Below are 26,138 nucleotides of genomic sequence, written 5' to 3' on the forward strand. Positions count from 1 at the left end.
GAAACTATTAAATCATAGAATGCATTTGAAGTTCTGTATATCTTGCTATCAAACCTCTTGCAAAGAATTGTATAGCTTCAGGAATTTTCAAAATGCCAATTCACTATCTTATTATTTTACTGTATAATTGTGTCAGTTGAGGATGAAGGACACCTAATACAAGCAGATGCCCACATGCCTCTCTTTGATTCTACATGAAACATCAGTTCCTTTGTACGGTCCTTTGTATGGTCCTTTGTACAGTCCTGTGTATCACCTGGAAACTTTTTGGTACAGTTTCCAAGTTACCTGTCTGACATTACACAATGACTCTTGATTTCATATTACATCTCTCTAGCTATTTTTCATAAAAAAGACTCAGAGCGGTATGCATTAGCATACTTTATCTTGCATTTATGAAAGTTTTCATGTTGTAAACTCTAACGTAGTCCATGGTTACATGCTGTCTTTCCAAAAGGATATGTGCTTAACTTTAATCCATTACCTGAATCTAGACTATGCTAAACTTAATTGTTATATGGAGTCACCTGTGGAGAGTTTAATGGAAGAGCTGGGCAGTAAATTAGTAGCATATGATCAGCTTGAGTAACACGAAGTTTGTTTATCCCAGGCCCTTCAAGAAGAGTGGACTGTATTTTAAAGATATGACTTGTTTTCCATATCTGCACAGAACCATGTCTCTAGTTAACTGGGCATTTAATTTTCCACTTATTCATTTTTTCCCCTTGCAGATAGCTCTTTGGCTATTCAGGATGCGCATAATGCAGAGAAGAATAATTATAGGAAAGGGGACATAGAAAATGTCATAATTAAACCATGCAATTTCAAAATACACTCAATATACCCAAAACATCTTGATTGCTATAATCAGGTGGACTGGGGTTTTGGCAAATATTATTTTGAAAATAAGGTTTATTTAAAGTCAGAAGCAGAGGGGCAGGTCTCAGAATCACCCTAGAACTCAAAAACTCACTACATTTACTGCTGATTATTTGTTAGATATGCACAAAAATGGATGGGTTTATGGAACATTAGGGCATCCTGCATGACCTTCGAGAACAGTCTTGCCTCTGACATAAATTGTCATTAACTAATGCTTCTGTATGAACCAAAGGTAAAATCTATAGACCCTGATTACCTGGAGATGTACTTTAAACTTCCATTTTATGGTTTGGATACTATAGTTCAGTGCTCGCACGCTTGCAAGGTTGGTGAAAGTAGAACACCTATGTGAGAGACTGGTGTTCTGAGTCAACACTTATTATTTATAGACACAGAGACTGTCTGCCAAACACTAAGAAAGAACAAGAAAAGGTGGGGACGAAGGCCAGTTTCCTAGTGAAAGAGCCAAACTATGCAACATTGACTGGAGGAACTGTAATCTTTCCCCTTCATTCATGGACTTGGTAACGTTGCAAGTTTCTATGTAACTGTTTAGGTTTGTTCTCTATCTAACTAACAGGCTTGGAGAGAACAAGCCCTGGGTCTGCTGATTTACTGAGTGAAGAGCGGCAGAAAATAAGGGAAAGACAAGGATGTGAATTTTATGGCTACAAGAAAACTAACTAGAGAATAAAGCTTAATATAGTTTCACCCTCTGGAGAGCTCTGCCTGATTTCAGACAGCTTAAAAGCCAGACTCAAAAGCACAACAGACTAGTAGTGTTCTAAGGGCTTTGCCTAAGACAGGTTCAATAGATGGAAAACCTCATTTGCTTGCTGTCTGTCGTAACGAGCTATGGTAGAAGAGCAGAATACCAGTCTGGGAAGCAGGCACAGAGATCTGACTCAGTAGCTCGGTTACTAGGTCGGAACGAAACAGAGCGCAGGTTTCAGAAGCTATTTCCCTGAAACACCCACATGCTCCCTTCCAACATAAGGACCGTTCCCTTCTTTCCTAAAAATTACTGTGGGTGGAAAGATGGCTCAGTTGGTAATGTGCTTGCCATGCAGGCACGAGGTCATGAGCTTGATCACCAGAAGCCACATGAAAAGCTGGGTATGGTGGCCCATGCTTTTAATATCAGTGCTGGCGATGAGGATGGGAGATAGGAAGCGCTCTGGCTTTGCTGGTCACTCACATTAGCTTAACTGGGTGAGTTCCAGATAAAAGGGAGTAAATCTGTCCCACCATTGAGGCAGGAAAGCCACTGAGGAAGACACCAAAGAAAGTCTTCTGTCTCCTAGCATATATGCACACGTATGCAACTAACCTGTAGACACATGACCATGTATGAACACAAGCACACACATGCTTCCTGACTACAGTGCCGTTCCTTGTTCACAGCTTCTCTCATTGGTTGTACAGGGTCTCCCTGCCATATACAATTTGCCTTTTCATCAGGAGAAGGAGAGAGGAACAAAGAGGTCAGAGATGGCAAACTGAGAAACTGATCCAGTCCACAATAGGGCAGGGGTTACATAGCTTCTCTTTTCATCCAGAAAAAGTCATCAATAAAATTAAATGTCTAAAAGCAATTGTGTCTCATTTCCCTTCCTTCTCTAGTGATCCTCCTTGAAGCCCCATTCTGCTATAATTCCGGTTCTTTGACAAGGTGGACTGACACGTTCAATCCAGTAATTTATGGGCAATTTATTGTGAAGTGGCAATTTATTAAGTAAGATCCAAGAGTGCAAAGGACTGTCATAACCAGGAAGCAGCTCACCTCACATGCTGCCTTTCTGACTCAGGTCTTCTAGATAGAACTTAAGGGCTTTATTTAAGGGCTACAAAACCCAAGGCAAATGTTTAATTCCTGAATTCTTCTGTTCCTGTCTCCTATCCCTCATTGCATAATTGGACAAAAGTCATAAAATGTAAGCTCCCTGATGCACCATTACACTGATTTAGATGTGGGTCAAGCTGTAACAGGCCGAGAGTTTCAGACTCCAGGAGGAAAGGAGGAAAATCAGGTGACCTTATCTGGCCTAGGGCCAGCTCTGAACCCTAAATCTCTCCACAAGTTCTACTCTGCTCTGCAATGACTGTGATAAATAGCTGTCCCATCATGGATAGGGCAAAGAGGCACCATCCATCACCAGAAATGCTGGCTTCTCCAAGATGCCAAAGCTCCCTGCTTCCCATGACCTGGTACATATTCAATCTAGCATTCAGCACTTTAATGAATGTGATACACTTTGTTCCCTGATAAAATGTGGCCATATTAAAAGGGAGAGGTAAAACAGAGGGTAATGAAGACAGGGATACTGGATGCAAACCTAAGGCACCAAGAGTCAGGCTTACAGTTCTTCTAAAGTCATATATTTGTGGGGTCAGAACTTTAACTGTCCCCAGATGCCTTCCCTCTATAGATGTCCATAATCCTTCTAAGGAAGGATTTTCAAGAACTCTCTTCTTTTCACCATCTTCTTGGTCTCATATTATGATCATCTTCTGCAAAGGGATGGGCTTTAGCTATGAAACAATAAGAACTCAGGTCATTGTGAAGGACATTTTGTTGTTGTTGTTATTGTTGCAGGCAAATGCTGAGCCTTGCTTAGGTGATGTGTGCTCTGCTTGTGTGCCATTATAGTAGAGCTGATCTGAAGTCTATAACAGACCCTTCCCCAAGCTCTTCCTCCCCACCCTATTTCTTCCTCTCCATCCGTCAATTTCTGTATGCTTTGCCTTCTTCCTCATGCCTGTGGTACAGACCATCCTAATAGTGTGGAAAACTCACTGTCTCTGGTTCTTAATTTCTCTTAATTTCTAAAGACTGAAATGTCTAAAACTCACCAGAACACATGGTGTCCATCAGCTAATGCAGGGTGATGGCAACCTATGACCTGGAGCCAAGTCCATACTGCCACCTGCTTTTGTAAATATCTTTGTTGGTGCAGACTCTACACTGCAGAGCCATAGGCTTGGTGTAGACGCTACATGGGCTTCCAGTTCTCATCATGGAGCAGATGTTGCACAACAATGACAGAGGTGGCTACAGTTGACTGTCCAGTTCCAAGGGTCTCACATCTGTTAGTCCAACCAATAATACATTAAAAATAGCCAGAAAAAAGTAGGCCTATACCGAGTTTACAACATTCCTGGAAATACAGTAAATTATCTGATTCCTGGCCTCCTTGATGTAAACTGCATTTCATACCCTCCCTCATGATCAAGACAGATCAACATCTGTGAAACTATAAGCCAAAAACTAAATAATTCCTCTTTTGAGTTGTTTCTGTCTGGTACTTCGTTTCCCAGTGAAAAGCAATAGTACAGTCTGCATATAAAAGAACGACATTTGTTACATAATTTAAATGTGAAAAATTTTCCATCACAGTGGGTCTTCAAATGGGGGATAAGGTTCTTGCTGTCATGGAGATCCATCTGTGCTGTAGAAAAGGGAAGAAACGTTTAAATCCCTGGTGGTTATCTAGGTACCATCTCTTGTAGCTTGCAGGGTGATAACCAACTATTGAAATTTGGAGACAAGAAGATGATCTGATTGTGATTCTCCAGGAAATTCGCACTTGGGAGCTCATGTTAGAACCAACTCTTTCAATCTCTGTGACCTCACAGAGAAGAAATGGTTCCTAGCTTCAGGGAACTTAATAATACACATTACATCTAATCACAATGACCAAGATGATGGTGGGTAGGAACATCTGCACAAAGCCTCTGTCTGTCCGCAGCATCACTGAGCATTGCTAACAAATAACAAATAAAGGCAACATCTTTCCACTTCACAAAATCTTTCACTTTGCTCACCAGGAAACAGGATGAAAGAGGTAAAACTTTGCTTCCACAGGCCTCTAACAATTCTCTCTGGCTCAGACATTTGTGTCTCTATAAGAATGAAAAACTAGCGCCACAGAAAACACCAAGTGGAGCTCTATAGCCGTGGTTAACAGAACACCTGCAACCTGGATTGATAGCGATATTCGTCCCCCCGCAGGACTAGTCATATGATTGCTAACATCAGTGAGTGTCAGCACAACTCGTCTCTACAACAGGCGATTTATGTTATAATTCTAGTTCAGGGAAGGCACATCCGAAAACAGATTTGTAGTTTAGTCCATCAGCTCTACATAAGGCCTGGGAATAAAAGAGCCTTGGAAGAAAATGAGGATCAATAGGAAGAGAATTGCTTTGGTGTGAGAATAACTCAAATGTGTATGAGATGGGTTTGCAGTATCGCTCAGAGGTAGGATTCATGATCCAAGGGGGGAAGGTGCTTCAGTTCCATCCTACATTGATTATATGATTTTATGGATGGGAGATAGTTAGTTACAATCTGGTTCAATTTCTCATTTCAGAAATGAGGAATGTGTGGGTGCCTATCCACATATTAGCACAGCAAAATATGGCAGCTGAGATACAAAGACTGCAAGTTGGTCGTATAAGGCGACTCAGGCAGTAAAACGACTTGCAGTGTGCACGCCTAATAACCTGCTTTTGATCCTTGGAACCCAGGTGGTAGAAAGAGAGAGCAGATTCTGAAAACTTGTCCTCTGAGTCCATACATGTACTGCAGCATGCACACACACGTACATACACAGGCGATTCCTAGAACCTGGGACATTCTGCCGGAACAGGGTCTAGGAAGAAGAGGAGGGATATGGCACATTGTGCTTTCTAGTTCCCTGGTGAAATGCACTCTCTGACTAGACTCTCTGTTGAGCTCTCTTTGTAAGTAGCCCTCAGCTGTGGCTGATAAACATGATAGACATGGACTCAATGCAAATACTTTTGTCTATTTGCTGTATCTCCTTAAAAGACTTGATTTCTAGTAGTTTAATAGTTTCTAATAGTTTAGGCCACTAGTAGTTCTGGGGTGACTCAGCTTCTGTGAAACTTTCTGCTTGAGAAAGTTTAAGCAGCACACAAATGTGACAGTGAGGTCCAGCTAATATCAGACCACAGTGGGCCTTACAGCTTGATGAATATCTCTGTTCCTGAAAGATGCATGTTTCTTCTATAATCCAAGGATGTCAAGAATGTATTTCCTCCTTAAAGACCAAAAAGTCTTTTTATTTACTTATTTTTAAGATGCAGAGATTAGGAAATTTAGCAATCCAGTCTCTCAGCCTCTGAGGGAGACTAGCCAGAACTTTCAGCTCTGAGACACAGTTGGTCAGATCTGCATCCACACTGACTAATCTTTGGGAATTTTCCACTCTCCTGAGTTTCTGAGGCTGGGAGCACCAGCTCCACCCTTAATTCCATCATTTTCCCTTCAGTATTGTCAGTCTCTCTATAGAAATCAAAGTAAAGTTGGTACTGCATTCCTGGATACCCTTACGTGTTGCAGAAGCAGACTGTTGGCTTAAAACTGCACTTAGCACCACATTAGTGTCTGGCTTTACTTATCACTGACAGTCATTTGGCAGAGATTCAGACCTGGATCTGATAATGCTTGACTCCTGGACGAGACAAGGGGACTTTCTCTATGCTTGGAGACCCCTGCCTGATCACTATGGGCTTGATCCTCTTGCTCTCCAGCGATTAGTCCTTCTCCAGATCCAAACGTCCCTTAGAGCAAGCACAGTGAGGAGAGACTTTGGGCTAAGGCTTCTGAGTGTAAGCCCTGAAGCTGAGTTCATGTCTGGTAGTTTCCTGCAGGAACAGAATGAGCTGCAGGCCTTCCGTGCTAAACAATTGTCTCCAGTGGGGATCCACTCCCTAAGCCTCGAGCTGGAGTTAGTACTATGTTTCTTTCCCAGTTCATTATGAAATCTCTTTTGTTCTACTTGATTCTTCTCGTCCCACAGAGATTTTCCAGCCTACGCTATGAAACTTCCCTCTCGAATTCCTGCCGATGCTGTGCACCATCAATGATTGTACCCTGTTCTCCTACTGATGGGATGGATGGTACCAAGAGTGGTTTGGAATCTAGATCACTTCTGTAGGAAACCTTCTCTCTCTTCCCTTCACCTCTGGTTGTCTCTCTTTCACATTCCCCTGGGTCGTCTGGTATGTCTCCTCCAGGCTGCTACCTTCTCTACTCCTTGCTTTAGTCACATCTGACACCCCACTTTCTGTCTAACACCCCACTTCCAACAGTTTTTTAGGTCTTGAGTGAGAGACTGAAGGATATCCAAGAACAACTACTCCTCAAAAGAAATCTAATGTTAAAATCAAATGTTTAGTGCTTAGCATCCTTAAGATTTCCAACCTGAAGCAGAAGGATAGAGCTTCCTCTGCAGATACCTATGTTATGGTTACCACCCTCTTGAGCAGGCCGACTTTAAGTCGCCTTCTCGGGCTGAAAAGCAGTTTGGATGCACATAAAAGGCAGAGTACGGAAGAGTGGCATCTCTTACATAAACAACTTAGTTCTGCACTGTTGCATTTGTAACTGACTCGTGAAACAAAAATATTTGTGTGTTTGGAGTAAGTTACCAAATTGTTCTGTGTACCATGTCCCTCACAGGCAATAGTAGCACTGCCCACGTTCAGAGACTTCTTCCAAAGACGTGAGAGAGTAAATGGAGTGCTTAGCACAATTCCTGGTACAGAGCAAGAACGGGGAGTTCTCCCAGTGGTTCCCAACCTGTGGGTCAAAACTCCTTCCGGGATCACATAGCATATACTTACACTGTGATTCATTACAGTAGCAAAATCACAACTATGTAGTAGCAGTAAAATAATCTTATGATTGCGGGTCACCACAACACGTGGAACTGCATTAAAGGGTCACAGCAGGAGGAAGTCCGAAAACCAACGAACTAACAACCTCTAAGAAGATGAATCTCTGCTTATCACATGACCAGCCTGCCTCTTCCCCTTGGATACTCACAGTTTCTACAAACCCTCCCAAGTCATTCTGTAATATGAACCAAAAAGAATCTCCACATAGATGTTTAAAAACACATACAGGAGGCTCTCCTGAACAAATTTCAAATTCATCTCAGGTTTATCAGGCATGTGAAAGGGAAATATATATTAACTTATATATCTATCTGTCTATCTATATATCAATCACACACACACACACACACACACACACACACACACACACACACACACACGCTCCCCTTGACGTGTACTAGTTTTATTAGAGGGAATACACTTCTCACAAGGTAAAAGCTTGCTTTGTTAGTGTTTCATGACTCATCCAAACATTTAAGGGATATGGTAAACAGACTATAACCATCTTTTTGAGATCAAGTACTCATAGCTTCAAACATTCCTGATGTCTGAACCATCTCCCAGGCTTTTTAATACTTTCCCTAATAATGAGGCAAGTTTGTTAAGGCATGCTACCATATGAGATTAGAAATCATAGGTCCAATTATCTGTCCAAACCACTTCTGTTTTCTTGTTGGTCACATCTTTAAGTCTCCATAATAGTTAAGGGCTCACCATGAGTCAAGTCCAGCTGACGTCCTGTTTTGTAAATAAAGTTTTATTGGCTCATGGCAAACCAGTCTCGTTTACTTTTTCATCAGCAGCTGTTCTGATGCTACCATAGCAGGGCTGAGCCACGGCAGTCCTTGTTCAGCCAGGAAATCTCAAGTATTTACTACTGGCTTTTTATAGATCAAGTTTGCTAACTTCTATTTGCTTGTCTAGAGAGAACAGTTCCATTTGAACAATAAAGAGGCCTGTTAGACTCTCAAGCAGCATCACAGAAAATTTCCATATGACCGAATCAAGTATTGGGAACCTGTTTGTTCTCATTCATTCAATCATTTGTTCATTCAGTTTTCATTAACTATCACAGTACCAAGCCACCATGTGAAAAACAGGGGAGTTATGGTGTGAATAATACACACAGCTTCTGGCCATATAGAGTTTATAGTCCGATGATAGAGACAGTAACCAGGCCATTCATCCCTTCATTCATCCATGCCTTACTCTATTATTTATTTTCTGCTCAAAACCAGCAAGAAACTATTTTAGACATTGACTACACAGCAATTCAATCTACAAATTCACTCTAACGAGGAGGAAGAGACAACAAATAATCAGATGCGTAAGAATATAGCAGGGCTTGGCCGTGCCACGACGGGAGTATGAGTTGAACTGCAAGACCCTGACATTTTTATCATTAAAATGGAGCTGAATATTGAATATTTTGCTGCTTTGGGGGATGAGCTGGAGAGTTTCATCGGGGTGATTTTAGGGTGGGAGCTGGGCAAGGCATCACTGATAGGACTGCCCTACCAATAGCAGAGGAGAGACCTCCAGGCAGAGGATGCAATAACTAATGCAATTAAGGCCCACATGAGCTTAACTGAGTATGTGAGGAAGAGGAAGAACAAGAGCTGGGAGAGAAGGAAGAAAGGCAGCTGGAGAGGTTGACACTGGTCCTGTCAGAAAGGGGGAGGGGGAGGACACTGACTTTTCTCCTAGGAGAGTAACAGAGCTGATGGATGGAATCGGGAAGGTTTGCATTGCCCACTTGTATGCAAAAACAGATGGAGAAGGAAAAAGTTGAAGCAGGAAGAAATGTTGGCAAAGAAAAGTCCATGAGAATAGAGATCCATGTGAGCTGGAAAGTGTTTGGCTGTGAGTTGAGATAAAAAACAAAGGACCAGGGAATGCTGTCTACTTTTCATATTTGAACACCAGAATGGGTCGTGCTGTGCTTCAGAAACCTGCTAGAGCAGTAAGGGAACTCCTGGGGACCCAACAGAGAGAGTCTGCATCCTACACAGCTTCTGACAGCAGAGCTTAGCCCACAGTGGGATCTGCCAGGAATCCAGAGCTGGCCTGTCTGTATGTGAGGGCACATGGAAGCTGGAGTGAGGTGAGGGACAAAGCTCCTCTGAGAGAGGAGGTAAACATGGATACTGTACCAACTGCTTGAACCACTAAGGCGCCTGAGATTTCCAGTCCCTTCACCTCTCACACTCAATCCCTTCTTTCAATATAGGAAGAATAAACTAGGAATTTACTTTAAGATCATCTGAGAGGAGAGATGCAAGAATATGGTAGGGTTAGGGGCAGCTGTCTGCCCAGTATTCTAGTCCCTAATCAGTCTTCTTCACTAGTCGTCTCTTTCTATTTACCTTTCAAGCAATGCTCATGAACAGGAAATTTTATAGTGATCAGGCTGCTTTGTTTTCTTCATTTTCTTTTATTCATAGTCCTACAACAAAAAACTTCTTCATTTTTCTTGATTCTGTAATATTCTTTCTTTCTTTCTTTCTTTCTTTCTTTCTTTCTTTCTTTCTTTCTTTCTTTCTTTCTCTCTCTCTCTCTTCTTCTTCTTCTTCTTCTTCTTCTTCTTCTTCTTCTTCTTCTTCTTCTTCTTCTTCTTCTTCTTCTTCTTCTTCTTTTTTTCGTTTTTGTGAAGTTGTGGAGTCCATGCTCTCCCAAAGATCAAAAGTGAAGTCTCGAGGTGGGAAGTCATTGGTGTGTCTTTTAGTTGCAGTAGGTTTCTCTCATGTCACTTGGGTAGAGAAGAATGAAGACAGCCAACAGCACTGTCCTTGCACTTGATCTTGTTGTATGTCAAACATGAAACCAGGATGGAGTTACAACTGCGAAGTTCTGCAGAGGGGCTCATGACCCAGGGATGTGCCCTGACATAATGATATATTAACCACCAAACGTATTGTTTTGAAGACTTGTTATAGTTAGTGTTTCTATGGCTGTGAAGAGACATCATGACCACAGCAACACTTACAAAGCAAAACATTTCATTCAGGATGGCTTACAGTTCAGAGGGTTAGTCCATTATTGTCATGGTGGGAAGCACGGCAGTGCATAGGTAGACATATTTTGGAGAGTTAGCTGACAGACTCTATCCCTCTGAAACCACAAACCAAACTAAAACCTTTATCCTTTAAGTTACCTTTGTCAGGGTATTTCATCAGAATAGCAGAAGACTAACTAGTACATCCTATTTAAGTGGGGGAAATCCCTGGTATGGTGGTGTGCTCAGTTCCAGTGTTGAGGGCGTACAGAAGAGTAAACCACTGGGGCTTACTAAGTAGCCAGCATAGCCTGATAAGCAAGCCCATACCAGTGAGACACCCTGTCTCAACAAAACAAAACCAAGCCAAGCCAAGGTGCATTGCAGCTAAGAATGACCCCCAAAGGTTTCCTTGGGCCTCCTTGAGTACATGACATACATGCCCAGTTACTCCTTGACTACATGACACACATGCCCAGTTACTGGCACACACATGTGCCCTGACACATGAACACATACCTATATGTATATAGATGTAGACGCATCCCCACAGAATAGTCAAAAGCAAGCTTCATGGTAAATGAGTTCAAAATGTAAATGAAATTAAAAAAAATGCAACCACTTTATAATTTCTTACCTTGGAAAAGGACTCTACATAGTTACTAGGTTGCCTGCCATGAAGAGGCATAGAGAATGAACTCTCTGGAGCCAAAGCATCCATGTAAGAATGTTTATCTTTCCTAGATCCAAATTTCTGCAGCTTCACTTAGTCTAACCAGGAAACACTTATATAAGGGACACACTGATGAGCACAGCAACATCACTGGAGTTTTAAATAGGTTAAGACAGGAACATTCCTTTAAAAGGCCTTTGAAGGACTGCATTTTTAAAGCTTGCCGCTATAGCCACATGCTTTTTAAAAGCCAGAACCCTGCCCATCTGCACGCACAAAAATATTAAGTTAATCACCCAAGAAGAGTTTTTTGAAAGCACTCTTAAGTCAGTCTTCAGGGAAAGAAGAGGTAAATGAAACCTGTTCATCTACTCCAGGAGAGCATTAACAGAAATGTCTTGCCGCATCCCAATTAAAAGGAGGTTCAAAGGCCAGTGAGGTGGTTCAGTACGTAAGGGCACTTCCTGTCAGGCCTAAAGGAACTGAGTTTGATGCCCAGAAGCCACGTGGTAGAAGGTAGAAGGAGAGAACATATTCTTGAGAGTTGCCTACTGATTTTCACATATGGGCACTGGGTTCTCTCTCTCTCTCTTTCTCTCTCTCTCTCTCTCTCTCTCTCTCTCTCTCTCTCTCCCTCTGTCTCTGTCTCTCTCCCTCTGTCTCTCTCTCTCTGTCTCTGTGTATGTGTGTATTTCACATGCACACACATAAAAATGAAGAAATAGATATAATTTTAAAAGTTAAGTTTAACCATGTAAACAAACAAACAAAAATCACTAAAGGATGCAGGTGCATAAAGTGAACCTTCTCATTGAGAAATACTGGAATTTAATTAATAAAAGTAAAAAGCTGTACACATAAAGATGTTTACTGTGCTGTTGTCGTCATTATCAAGCCAAGGCCTGGAAATAATATAACACATAAATAAAATAACAACATATAATTAATATAGTAAATAATTATAATACCAAATAGGATAATGTGACAATTTGGTGAGTATCACAGACCAGTGTGCTGCCTGTGGCCATTAGAGCCACAGCTATGATAGGTGGCTGAATATGGATAGGCTGTAACTGGAAAAAGAATATAAAATAGCACATATGATATGATGTGTGTCCAGAAAGTTCTAGAATATATGAGTCAGGACCAGGGAGCAAAGGGGAAAGTCTGGCAAACTGAGCTTGATACCCAGATTCCACATAAAGGCAGGAGGAGAAAACCGTCTCCATGAAAGACATCCTCTGGTCTACATGTACACGCCCTGGCCTATGCCACCCCTCCCCCATCTCTCTCACACCCTATCACTCTTTGTTAATTCTCTAACTCTCACCCTAATCCAACAAGTAATGTAGAATAAAGAAAAGGAGAAGAATATTGATCTCATTTTTATTTGCTCTTGTTTATAAATATTGCTTTAGAAATAATAAAATCAGGTAAACCCTGAGGCAGACGGACCTCCTGAAAGGGTCGTAGGGAGCCAGCTAACATAAGGCTGGTTGGTCTGCAGTCATGTGCTCGGGTCTGCTCCTCCATGTTCTGTGCTTGTTCTGGTCTAACTCTGACTGAACCAAGTTTTGGAGGAGGCATTTGGGCAAGCATGAAAACCGACTAGAACCACTTCTAATAAATAAATAAATAATAATAATAATAATAATAATAATAACACCTCCGAATTTAACATTTTTATATTTTCAAGACTGTCACAAATGCTTTCCCTGGGGGAAATACCACTCACAGTAAAGCTAAACCCACCAATTCCCCATGGATACCGCCAAAGGTGCAGCGTAGACTCAGTGGAGATGGCGCGTGATCTCGCCCGTTTTAGCTTAGGTTCTAAATTCTGGTGTGAGGAGGTCAGAGATCACTTTTTACATTTTATTATTCGTTTGCTTAATTTCGAGATAGGGTTTGTCGTCTGGCTTCAAACACACTTTGTAGCCAAGGATGATTTTAAACTCTTTCCCTACTTCCTGAGAGCTGGGGCTGTGGTCAGGCATGCTGAGTTTATGTAGAACTCTGGACCAAATCCAGGGTCTTTTGCATGCGAGATAAGCAATCTACCAGCAAGGCTTATGTTACTTAGCAGCCCCAATATTTATGAGAGAGAGAGAGAGAGAGAGAGAGAGAGAGAGAGAGAGAGAGAGAGAGAGAGAGATCATTACTACATACATTCTACCTGATCAGTTGAGTTTGTATATGTCAACTTTTCCAAAATTGGCCTGAGACCAGGGGCGGGGTGGGGGGTGGGACAGAATTCACACGAAGGACACACAGTTCTTTAGATTCTTCAAGTGTGAGCAGTAATGAGATCTTTTGAAAAAGTTGACTCTTCTGTGTGAACTTGCAGAAAGTCCACCATATTCTACATCATCCCTTCAGTGGCCTCTGAAACAATTCAACCTCAGGACTCCTTTCTGAGCCGGAGGGCCAGCGTGGGGAGCATTGAAATGGCCCGGACCGCCCTGTAGAAAGCCTATGTTCTCTGTGCTCTCCTGCAGCCAAACTTGAGGAGCGCTTTCATGTGCCTGCCCCATCTGTCTGCTTAAAGTTGTGTCTGTATCAGGACACTCGGGCCATGTTGGCTTGTCACTTAAACCCAAAGCAGGCACTTTAGAGAATGCCAAGCTCTTTCTCTCTCTCTCCCTCTTTAGCTGGTGGGGGGGTGGGCAGGAGCTGGCCCTGAATTGAAATAGCGCGGGAAGAGAATGCGAAGCAGGCCTACCTTAACGCTTTCCAGCCTCTCAGGGAGTCCAGGTCAGAGATTAGGGAAACCATTGTCTGAGAGCTGCGGAAAGAAGGCAAACCGGAGAGCAGAGGTGCCTGACAGGGCGACAGGGACGCAGGCAGAGGTGGCTCTGGGCTCAGGCCGGAGCAGCAGCGCCCAGCAGCTCGGCTCTTCCTCCTTCCAGGACTGATAAGCGCTTGTCCTGGCTTCTCTCCACCCCCTGAATCAATCGTGTGCTCTATTACTTCCCAGACCGGTTCCAGCTCTCCACACCACCCTTCAAAAGCCCCTGTAATCTGCTCCAACTGATCAAATTTGACCTTTTTTGTAGCCCACTTTATTCCAACCAGAGTTCTCAGTTAAATCTCTCTTTATTAACTCCGTCCTCCTCGGCTTTCTTTTGGAACAAACAGGGCTCAAGCCTGAAGCTTCCAGACTTTAGGAGCAATCATTTACAGATTACTGCGGGCTGTAGCCTTCTCCTCCTTTGGGGGGATTCTCCTGCCTCCGAGATCTCCTTTCATATTCCCTTCAGAAGACTGACAAGGCTGCTTTCTTTCTGTCTCTCCCCGCTTCGGTCTGGGACACCGACACCAGGTTTAGAGTTCCCTCTGAGGCGCGAACTGCATTACTGCTAGGATTTGTTTTTAAAAAAATAATCTCGAGCCATACTGCTAACAAGCTTGAATTTACTGTGTTTTCTGGTGTCAATTTCCTACAGTATTTCCCTCTCCCTAGCCCCCCAAGCCCGCATTCTTCCTCTATTTAAATAACACAAAGAGGGAAATGCACAGTCCCTAAAGATGAGGTGAAAATGTCAGAATGCACAAGGTCTACCAACTTTCCCTTCCTGTCCTTCCTTGATTTACAATCAAACATCAGGCCCCAGAGATGGCCCAGTGGGTAAAAGCATATTTTTTCCCTTTTCCCTTTTTTTTTTTTTTTTTTTTTGTTTGCCAAGTCTTTGATTTCTGGAACCCCCATGGCTAAGGAGAGAAGTGAATCTTGCAAGCTGTCCTCTGACCTCCACGCAAGTGCTGTGGCAGCACACATACAGCCACACACAGCCACAGTCACATAGTCACACAGAAACAGACACATAGACACAGTCACAATCACACAGACACACACAGGGACACAGTCACAGTCACACAGAGACACACAGACACACACATACACATACAGAAATAGACACACAGACATATGCACACACACACATACACACACACACACACACACACACACTCACGCATGTACAGTGGAAGCAAGCATTTGAACAAACACAGAACTGTTTTCCTGTGGTGTCCATGGTTCCTGGCTAACCCTTCTGTACTGACAGAGTGAGGGATTTCTTTCTTAGTACATGGAATTCTTATTTTCTTAAGCACAGCTTCCTGGGCTTGGGCTCGGTCTTCTCTGGGGGATGTTGGCTCTTACTAATGCTTCTCAGCAGCTATGGCAGGAACGCTTCCCCCCCCCCCCCCCCCCCCCCCCCCCCCCCCGTCACCTGTCCTCACAGGATCCAGGCACTCAGGCTGTCAACGGTTTCGTTAGAGCCATGAGCATCCTTCTTGTGTGACAATTTCCCTCCTTTTCTTACTCTAATTTTAAAAAGAAAATTTCAGATCATTACCATACATGGAGAAACAGCTTGAAGGAGTCAAATTCTCCTGTGCACCAAGAGCAGATGGATGGAGGCCCTCACAGTGGCCTCTTCGTTGGAAAGAAGTTTAGAGGCTGGAAAAAGCTTAGTCCTAGAGTTGCTGAGCTCTTGAGTAGGATAAGTGAGGTGCTGGGTTTGAATCCCCACAGCACTACACAAGAGAAGAGGCCTTAGTAGGTCGCACTACCCAGCAAGAGGCATCCCTTAGGAGTACTAGATGTGATTCAGTGAATGATCACAGGTGCCTTCTCCTGAAACCTGCAGGGGGTGGGGTGGGGGAGGGAGTACACTTCCCCACGTGTTAGGTAGAACTCACCAAATATTAAAACAAAATAAAATGAGAGAGATGTGGGAGAGAGAGAGAGAGAGAGAATGAATCTATCTCAGCATCAGAGAGAGACATACTGAGCCTGCTTTTGGGAGCTGCTGCTCTTATTGTTAAACGTTCTTGTCACTCCATTTTAATTTCTCCTCTCCGTCCCTCTTCTCCGTGCTCCCCACCCCAGTTCTTAAAATAGTCAGTTAACCCTCAGTGTCCAGCTGCTTCCTTTCGCAGTCATAAATATCATCCTAATGGCTGTGAATGACACTCTTCAAAAGTGTGACTATCTTTATGCTAAAATTAAAAGACAATTTCATACCTTGTAAGAGAAAAAAAATCCACCGCCTCTCTGGGACTTCATGCTTCTATCTGGGCTGTTTGTGCCCTCCCAGTGTGAAGCTGGGGCCATGTCATAATCATGTGTAAACATTTACATAACGCTTTTAATCCCCAAATGCTTCATCCAATGTGGCTAATAGCAGTAGCCTTCATATAGAGTTTACTTCCAAAAGGCTGCCAGCGCTCAGATAATTAATAAAGTGTTTCTCCCTTTAGAAAGTTAGCAAGAGAAAAACAAAAGATTATCATGAAATAGTTTCTGCAATTATAATGACATCATCCTTATCTCATTAGCCCACTGTACCACAGGGATCCAGGGCTGGGGAAGGGAGAGCAATGAGGCCTTAATATTTAGAGTTCAGGGTTAATGGGAGGAAAGGCGGGAGGAGGAGGGACCTGGCTTTGGGCCAAAGGACAAATAGATGAGCATGATTCTAAGTTGCAAAATAATTTATTTTGTTTTTTCTTAGACAGGGTCTCACTGAAACCCTGTTTGTCCACATACCTGTCCTCTAGTCCAGGCAATTCTCCTGCCTTAGCCTCCCAAGCACAAAGATTGCAGACCATCAGCCAGCATGCCAAGGAAAATAGTCTTTTTGAGCAGTGGGCTCTCCAAAACCTTTTAAAGGCAGGAAGTAGAAACTCTCTTTCAAACAGAACCTTGCATCCAGACCCAATAAATGGATAAAGCAAAAGTCTGTCTCAAAGTAGAGAGCCGGGCTGATTTTCTTGTGTGTTGGCACACGCCCTCCTTGTAGCTAGCTTGTTTATGAGACCAGTAGAACTTCTCCCTTCCTGATAGAAATGAGGGCTCTGGGGCGTGAAGAAATGAAGCAACTGGCTCGATCCCTGGGCACTGTGCTTAGCAGTCATGTTTACAAGCCCACTTGGGCATTGGCAGCCCCCTCCCTCTTACAGCATGACTGCACACAGGTAGAGAACACCTTCTTGAGGGTGAGGCTGGAGGCAGGATCAGGTCAGGGCCTCTCCCTGTTCCTCTCAAGCTGCTGGAGTGCAGAGTATCCTTGGACACCCACTTACTGGAATCATTTGTTTATAAATGATGCAGAACTGTGATGTATTAAATTTTTTGTTTTTTATTTTAAGATTCAAATATCTTACATGCAATGTATATTCATTCTGTAAACTGAGACAAATTTATCTTTTTTTCTCTTTTCCCTCATGGTTCTGTTTCTGCTACACTGAATGCTCATACTGAATGCATCTGTTTTCTCTTCTGCTTTGGATTTTTGAGACAGAGTCCCTCTAAGTGGTACAGGCTGGCCTTGAACTCTCGGTGAGCCTCTTGCCTCAGTTCTCCAAGTCCTGGGACAAACCGGATCAATCTACTAATTGTTAGGTCATCAGATTTTAAGTTTCTCATCAAGTATGAGTATGGCAGAGAAACAATACGTTGCTTTGTTCAGATTTGAGCCAGCTTATCTGGAACACAGCAAGGGAACAGTAAACATCTTATTCTCAGAAGTAAAATGTTAAGTTCACCTTGAGACGCTGATTTTTTCCCTCTGTATCACCGTGTGAATTGCTGTGAGGTATCATTTTAAGTTTTGTTTTGCTCAATTTTGATAAAGTGACTCCTTCACATGGAAATTAATTATTGTGTGCTTTGTTCAGTTTCAGACAGAGTCTGGCTGTGTAGCCTAGGCTGGCCTTGAACTCTGATTTTCTTTCCTGTCTCAGCCTTCTGAATGCTGGGATTGCAGGCACGAGACACCGTTTTAATTTTTTGAATTCAAAAATAAAAATCTCTTGCTCTTTCATCTCCTCTTCCCAAGCATACATGTATCTCTATGCATATATGTATGTCTCTGTCTACGTGAGTTTCTTTCTTTCTTTCTTTCTTTCTTTCTTTCTTTCTTTCTTTCTTTCTTTCTTTCTTTCTTTCTTTCTTTCTTTCTTTCTTTCTTTCTTTCTTTCTTTCTTTCTTTCTTCCTTCCTTCCTTCCTTCCTTCCTTCCTTCCTTCCTTCCTTTCTTTCTTTCTTTCTTTCCTTTCTTTCTTTCCTTTCTTTCTCTCTCTCTCTCTCTCTCTCTCTTTCTTTCTTTCTTTCTTTCTTTCTCTTTCTTTCTTTCTTTCTTTCTTTCTTTCTTTCTTTCTTTCTTTCTTTCTTTCTTTCTTTCTTTCTTTCTTTCTATGTCTCTGTATGGATGTATGCCATGTATGTCTCTCTCTGTGTATGTTTTTCTATCTCTTTGTATGTATATGTTTCTCTCTCCTTTCTTCTGTATATGTATGTCTCTCTCTATATATGCCTGTGTGTATATATCCTTGTGTATGTGTGTGTGTGTTGTGTTTGTCTCTGTGTGTATGTTTCTCTCTGTCTCTGTCTCTGCCTCTCTGTGTTTGTGTGCTAGTGTAGAGGTCAGAGGTCAACATTAGGTAGTGTTAGGTGCATATGCCTTGCTGAGACAGGGCCTCTCACAGATTGGGCTAGACTGACTAGATAGCAAGCCTTTGGGCCTGGGATTAAAATGGGTATAATTATGCCCAGGCTTTTATGTGGATTCTGGGGATCAAACCCAGTTTCTCGTACTTGAGGGACAAGCACCTTTCTGAATGAGCAATCTTTCCAGCCCTGACTTTAGAAGTCAGCTCTGAGATGATGATGATTAAAATTAAAGTTTTTCTATACATATATTCTGACTATAGATTCCTTTCCCTCTACTTCTCCTAGTTCTTCCCCATTTTCTCAGTTCTAAGTTTGTTTTTGTTTTTTCTGTGAAGAAAGTTCAGTGTAGAGAAGGCAAACTTCACTATTTCTGTCTGCTTCGAGAAAGCAACAAAGCCTTAGAGGACTGGTGGCTCCATGGGCTCTGGGATGCTAGTTATGTGGGCAGCAGACAGACATGCAGAGTCCCAGTCAGGACATGGTCAGAAATTGGGACTCTGACTGCACAGGTCTCTCCTGAGAACCATGCTAAGAGGGGAAGTTAATGTCAGCCAGTAAGCAGAGAGAGTCCTGATTCTGTGGCATCTTGGGTAGGTTTCCTGTGCCTGAACATGTATCGCTGGAGTCAAAGGCACAGCACTAGAAACTCTCAGACACGTCAGAGGAGTAGGAAACAAATGATGCACAAGGCAGACAGACAGAGAAAAGGATTCCCCACCAAACTCTAGTTAACCCAGCCTGCCAAGGGTTTAGGAAGGGACTCCTGGCGTCTCAGCAACGCTTTTCTCCTCTCAGCCAGGGTTCAGGTTTCTGGTAGTCAGAAAATTAGTTATTTTTATTTTTGTTGTGGGATGTGTGAGTGGACTTCATATTCTCTAGGGCTGCAGAGATAAGAGAACAATTTCTAGTATTTGTCTCAGGTCTGTTCCCTTTCTTGTTTCAAACAAGGCCACTCATTGGACTGAACGTTTAGCAAGCTGACTAGGTTAGCTGGTCCTGAAGCGTCTGCCTGCCATCTTGCCTGTCTTCCATGTATGTGTTACCAGGCTTGGGGGTTCAGGTAGGTTCTAGGATTGGGGTTCTGAACTGAGGCCTTCATGCTTAGGGGGTGTTTTATAAGTGAGCTATCTTCCAGCCCAAGAATTTCTTTTAACTACAGAAAGAATTTTTTTTTTGTCTTTTTGTTCTTTTTTTCCTTTTCTGACTGTTTTTAAAAGAGTGTATGTGTGTGCACGCCCATGCATGTGTGCACACACGTGTGTGTATTGACTTATCTAGTACATGCCTGTGAGGCATCTGTGCGCTCCAAGTAGAGGCCAAAGGAGACCATATGGTGTCTCTCTCTCTTGCTCTCCTCTCTATGGTCGTATACAGGGTCTCTCACGGAATGGAAGCTATCCACTTTGGATAGGTTGGCCGCAGAGTTCTCTGTGGTTGCATGGAGGCACCACACAGGCTTTTTACGTGACTGACGTGGACACAAACCGGGTTCTCGTGCTTGCACCCAGTCATTCCCCTAACACTGTTTTTTAATTTTTATTTATTTATTTATTTATTTTGTTTTTTTCATTTTTAAAAAACGCTCTTTTTCCATTTCTGATAAAATATAGTGTTTTCCTAGGAATTCGAGTTTCTTAAAAGTTTTCTTGTTTGGGTTTTGGAAAAGCTTGTTCCTCTCCTACTTGTTTCCGGTTCGCTACTTCCTGACGGAGACTGCAGGTCTGAGTGCCCTGGTCTTCCCTGACTTCAGAGCTGCCAGATCTCACCTTCTCCTCAAATGGCTGAGTGCCTTTTCTGACGGATGTGGAATGACTAACTGGAAATGTGTTCTGTTCCTGGAAGAGGAGGCTTCCTGGGCTCGAGGATGTGTGAAAGTTTTTAAGTTGACAGATGGAAGGAGCTAAGAAACTTGCATGCTTTTCCTTGACCCTGGAACGTTTGAGGAAGCGCTACATGCTTTTTGTGGTACACAGCAGAACCCCGGACCGACCAGGGTCACCAGATAGAATACGGTATGCTTGGCTTATGCTATATTTCAGAGAAACAATGAATCATATTTTAATATAACGATGCCCCTAAACACTGTATAAGACATACTAAATTTTTTTGTTTAATTAATTAATTAATTAATTAATTAATTTGGAAACTTCAATTTCAATTGTGGGCCTTGTATTTTCATTTCTGGGATCTGGCAATCATATAATAGACAAATTTTCTTCCTCCCTCCTTCCCTCCCTCCCTCCTTCCTTCCTTTCTCCCTTCCTTCCTTCCTCCCTCCTTTCCTCCCTTCTTTTCCCTAGGAGAGGGTTTCTTTGTGTAGCCCTGGCTGACCTTGAACTCACAGGCCTCTTTTCTGGTGTTAAAGGCATGTATGATCACTGCCTATTGACAGACTAACTTTCAAATAGCATCACTGTTAAGGTTAGTTTATTTATCTGGATCTAAAGGTTAGTTTATTTATCTGGATCTATAATGGTTCTCTTGACGCTATTGATAGGGCACTAAAATATATTCATCCATTTTCAAAGCTCTGTTTTAATTTTAATTATTTTCTTGGAGCTTTCTAGTATATTAGAATCCCAAACACTCTAGGTTGTTTTTAACCGAAGAAGTAATTTAAAAACAAAGAAACCTACAAACAAACAAACAAACAAACAACAACAGGAAAAGAGAGTCAGTTAACAAGGCTGCTGTATCTTCTTGGTTTTGCTTCCAGCTTTTGCTGTCAGAAGCCAGCACAGGAAAGGGTTAACTCTTAATCTTCAGTTACACCAAATACAAGTTGTAGATATCCTCACTTAATGGTGTCTCTAGAACAGCGGGGTTTTTCTCCTTTAGATAAAAGAATGCAGCTTTAATGGAATTCCAAGTGCTTTTGTGCTTCACTTGCAATCTCTGATACTATGAAAAACCCAGGGACAAAGATACGTGTTTTGGTGCTTTGTCAATGACTGAAGAATCACTGTTTCAGGACACTATAAACTAAAAAAAAAAAAAAAAAAAAAAAAAAAAAAAAAGCCAAACAATGAAGGATCTTGGAACAGACTAAACAGACAGCTTTGAAACCTGCTAAGAATAACGGAAGGGCCACTGTGCAATAATTCAGGGTCCACATATTTATTGGTATGCTTTTCACTGGGTTCGGGGCCTTCTTTAAAGCTTGGGAAAGAATGCTGTTTCTCATTTGGAATCTTGTTCAGCTGCACAGGAGAGCAAAGTGAAGTGGAGTCAGGAGGGGGAAGTTGGGTCTTTGCCAGACATATTTGACAAGTGAGGAAGAAGGGAGATGGGGAGAGGGGGGCTCACACCCAGCCGGCTGCTTCACATGCCATTCAGAGGAATCACAGGCCAAATTCAGTCCATCCAGGAGGCAAAAAATATCAGAGCTTTAGTTAACTCCTGAGCTGCCAGGACAGATGCAATGTTCAAGCTGTGTTCTTCGGATTCCCAGCCTGTCTTTGTTAACACTGGTGGTTTACAGCGACAGGCACAAAAGAGACACCCAAAGAGAGATGTATTGTTTGGTCTCCGGGAGGAAAGCCTGAATATTGATCTCCCAATCTTTCTCTTTTGTTTTGCTTTGCATTAAACGCTGGCATTATGTTCTTGTGGATTGTGTGCTTAAAAACTCAACTCCTTGCTGGTTTGAAGAGGGAAATCTAAGTCTCAGAGCAAAGCCAAACACACTTGCCAAGTTGCCCGTTAATGACACAATGCCAACTTCTGCTTGTGAACTGCCTTGCCTGGATTATTGCCCTGGGATCATTGAGGAGGAGGCAAGCCTTCTACTGGTGCCACAGAGGAGAATGCCAATGGGCCTAAACGGAGTTAAAGTGTGCAATTGTCCAGCCAGAGTCAGAGATCTAAACAGCTTATTGTTCATCTCCCTTAAGGTAATATCTATAGCAAACACACCAGATATTGCCTGTATTTATTTAGAAACCAAAGGATGCTTCAGCATATGAAACATTATCCAGCTTGTCTATCAAGCAAGGCCAGGCGTCCCACTCTGACAAAGGATGACTTTTCCCTTCTCCTTTGCTTTCTAAAAACTCCAATATGTTTCAGATCAATACTTTTGTAAAGTAAAATAAAACTGAATTACTGAACAAAAAACAAATTCATACAAAAATCTAGTTCAGCCTTCAAAAAAGAAAATTAGATTAATCATAAAATGACTATGCCAAATTGCTATGCATTTCCAAGCCCTTCACTTCTTATTGTTGTGAAATATAACAAGGAATCCACAGATACTGATGGTATGTTTTCTGTTCTCCAAAGAGCCTGGGTAAGACATTTTTAGCAACATGAATACAATGTACAGATATGCCTAGTGACTGGTCTAGGATACAATGTACAGATATGCCTAGTGACTGGTCTAGGATACAATGTACAGATATGCCTAGTGACTGGTCTAGGATACAATGTATAGGTACACCTAGTGACTGGTCTAGGATACAATGTANTGACTGGTCTAGGATACAATGTATAGGTACACCTAGTGACTGGTCTAGGATACAATGTACAGATATGCCTAGTGGCTGGTCTAGGATACAATGTATAGGTACACCTAGTGGCTGGTCTAGGATACAATGTAGAGATATGCCTAGTGACTGGGTGTAGGACCTGTGTTGAACCAGGGCTTTCTAAGTCTATAGGGCAGTCTAAAGGATTCTCATGGTTAATGCACAGTAACTCCAGTCAACTGCTTATTCACTAGGAAAGAGCATCTTCGATTGAGTCAGGAAGACTGGTGAGGATGCATTAGAGTCATAAATGTAACTGTAATGGACTATTTATAGAAAAAGCAATGTGATTTTTAAACAAATCTTTTCCACGAATAGTTAACTCACAGATCAAACCAGGAGGAAGAAGCCAGCAGTTTGCTATGAGAGCAAAGGAAGCTGGGTTTGGTCATCTGCTCCCTGACAAGAACATGACACCACCTCCTGCTCTGAGACACAGAGCCAGAGCAATACAGTGGTCAGCTGCCCACAGTAATATTGTGGCTGAACTGCACATGTCCCTCATTGGCTCTTGTTGTTTTTGCATACTTGGTCTCTGGCTGGAAGTGTTATTTGGGGAGGTTCTAGAACTGTCAGGAGGTGGAGTCTTGCTGGAGGAAGTACATTCCATAGGGGCAAGCTTTGTATGTACAAAACCTGACCTGAGTTCATATTGGAAGCAGAATTAGTTAGCACACAGTGTGAACAGTTAACTACAGAAGTAAAACCACAGGAAATTGGAGAAGAGACAAACTAGAGGCATGGTAATTTCTGACTCTGCTTTCAAGTAAAAACAATTACAAAGGACCCTCTTAAATAAAAAGCAATGGTTAAAAACAGTAAGAAGGAGAGACTCATTTTTTTTAAGGGTGAGAACCTGGTAGGTCAGTCACTTTTCAAGGTAGGGACCACACCCAGGAATGTTTGGACAGTGAAAATTAGACCTGATGGGTTGAGAAGGGAGAAGGGACAGGTCAGAAGATGGCTGGGCAAGTAGGGTAAATATGGGGCCAGCTGGGGATGTGTGAATGCAAATGGGGTGTGAATGAGATCAAATACATTGTATGAAATTCTCAAAGCATTAACGAGAATATAATTTGTAGAAAAAAAAGAAAATCTTACATATTTTGAGTGCTGTAAGACCTTCACAGAAGTGTTGGATATATTAAGGAGTTATAAGAAAGCTTAAATATCCAACAAGGCACATTACATAAAATCTATGTTTATATGCACATTTTCATATCTATGAAATGGAAGAGTGTGACACCACTAAAAAAGTATTTTGATGGCATGACTTGAAAGAGTTTAAATATAAAGCAAGCAATGAAGGCAGGACATTATAAACAATGTGGTTTACAACAAAGTTGGTTATGAACAATGTGGTAACAGTATTTTATCTTGCTACCAAGAATTGCGTGATTGCCCCAATCTATAGAGAACTGCCAGTGTAAGAAGGGGAGGTGCTCATCAAAACACATCAATTTTCCATTCTATCTATGTATCTATGTATCTATGTATCTATCTATCTATGTATCTATCTATGTATCTATGTATCTATGTATCTATGTATCTATCTATCTATCTATCTATCTATCTATCTATCTATCTATCTATCCATCCATCTATCCATCTGTCTGCATGTCTGTTTATCTGTCCATCCATCCATCCATCCATCCATCCATCCATCCATCCATCCATGCATCCATCCATCCAGGCATCCATCTAGCCATCTATCCATCCATCCAGACCTCCAGACATCCACATTCATCTACCTGCCTGTCTGTCCATCTGTCTGTCTATCTACCTTACTGGAAACAGCTTTATTGGTTCAGCAGTCTTTTCTTTCTCCACATCACCTACACTTTCTTCCACTCATACTGAAGACAGCACGGGACACTTCTCTCTAATATGAGAGCAGATAGCAGTAGTGAGCTGGCTGAAGTAGTTCATTGTGTAAACTACTAGGACATCCCATAACCATTCAGATAGCTGTGGCTTTTCCAATGGAAAAGAAAGCCTGTAAAGGTGTAAGCTTGCTCTGCCATGCCATCTTTTCCTCATAAAAGCTGATGGTCATCTTACAAAAAGGGATCAAAACTGAAAAGGGAGTACAGCCACTGAGAACTGCACTTAATCTGAGAAGAAAAAGAATGTACTGGGCTCAGCTGATTGAGAGCAACGATAAAAACAACGGACAGAAACCACAAAGCCCTCTCTTTATGTATGGACAAAGAATGCTTTTCACAAAGCTCAAAACCCATTAATTACAGAATCACTGCTGGGTACTGTACACATCTCGCCTCACCTTTCCCTCCAGTGGCTTTATGAGGCTTCCTGGAAAGCTAGTTTGACACCACTTTCTTGATAATACTGTTTTATTTTTTTATTTTCTATGGGAATTGGAGGAACACAGAAGGAACTGGATTTCCTCTTTAACAAGCTTTTGTTTTTTGTTTTTCTATTTTTAAAAAAGACATATTTATTTTTATTTTATACGCATTATCATCTGGTCTGTGTGTGTACCATGTTCATGCATTGCCCAAGGAAGCCAGAAGAGGGAATCAGCTGGCCTAGGATGATGGTTAACGATGGCTGTGAGCTGTTGTGTAGGTGATGAGGGCTGAGCTCAAGGGTCCTCTGCAAGAACAGCTAGTGGTGAGGCATCTCTACAGTCCCTTCCTCGATTTTGTTTTCCTAGAAAGCATGTTCTGTGTTTAAAGGGCTCGGGATGTAGTACAGCTGAGAGTGCTTGCCTAGCATGCTCGAAGCACCACAGACACCTGTGATGGTGGTTCACCTCTGCAGACCCAGCATCCAGAAACAGGGGAAGCAGGGGAGTCAGATGCTCAGAGCCACTCTGGATCCATGAGAGACCCTGTCTCAAAACAACATCAACAACAACTAATAAAATAAAAAA

The 26,138-nt window shown here is 42.2% G+C and overlaps 1 protein-coding gene across 7 annotated transcripts in view; it reads right to left on the bottom strand.

The window, feature by feature from the left end:
- The window catches only part of Celf2 (CUGBP Elav-like family member 2), an 833,597-nt gene that overhangs the window by 507,151 nt on the left and 300,308 nt on the right, over positions 1-26,138 (bottom strand). For 3 of the 7 annotated variants that reach the window (XM_021151463.2, XM_021151405.2, XM_021151399.2), the window contains exon 1: positions 13,981-14,257. The exons of 3 other annotated variants lie outside the window; for them this stretch is intronic. In XM_021151463.2, the coding sequence (XP_021007122.1) occupies positions 13,981-14,033 (53 nt within the window). In that variant the 5' untranslated portion in view covers positions 14,034-14,257. Of the gene's footprint in view, positions 1-13,980; positions 14,259-26,138 lie in introns of those variants that run through there. One more of the 7 variants, XM_029471494.1, reaches the window with a different exon arrangement.

The sequence above is a fragment of the Mus caroli genome, chromosome 2 (assembly GCF_900094665.2).
Source record: "Mus caroli chromosome 2, CAROLI_EIJ_v1.1, whole genome shotgun sequence".
Classification (NCBI taxonomy): Eukaryota; Metazoa; Chordata; class Mammalia; order Rodentia; family Muridae; genus Mus; species Mus caroli.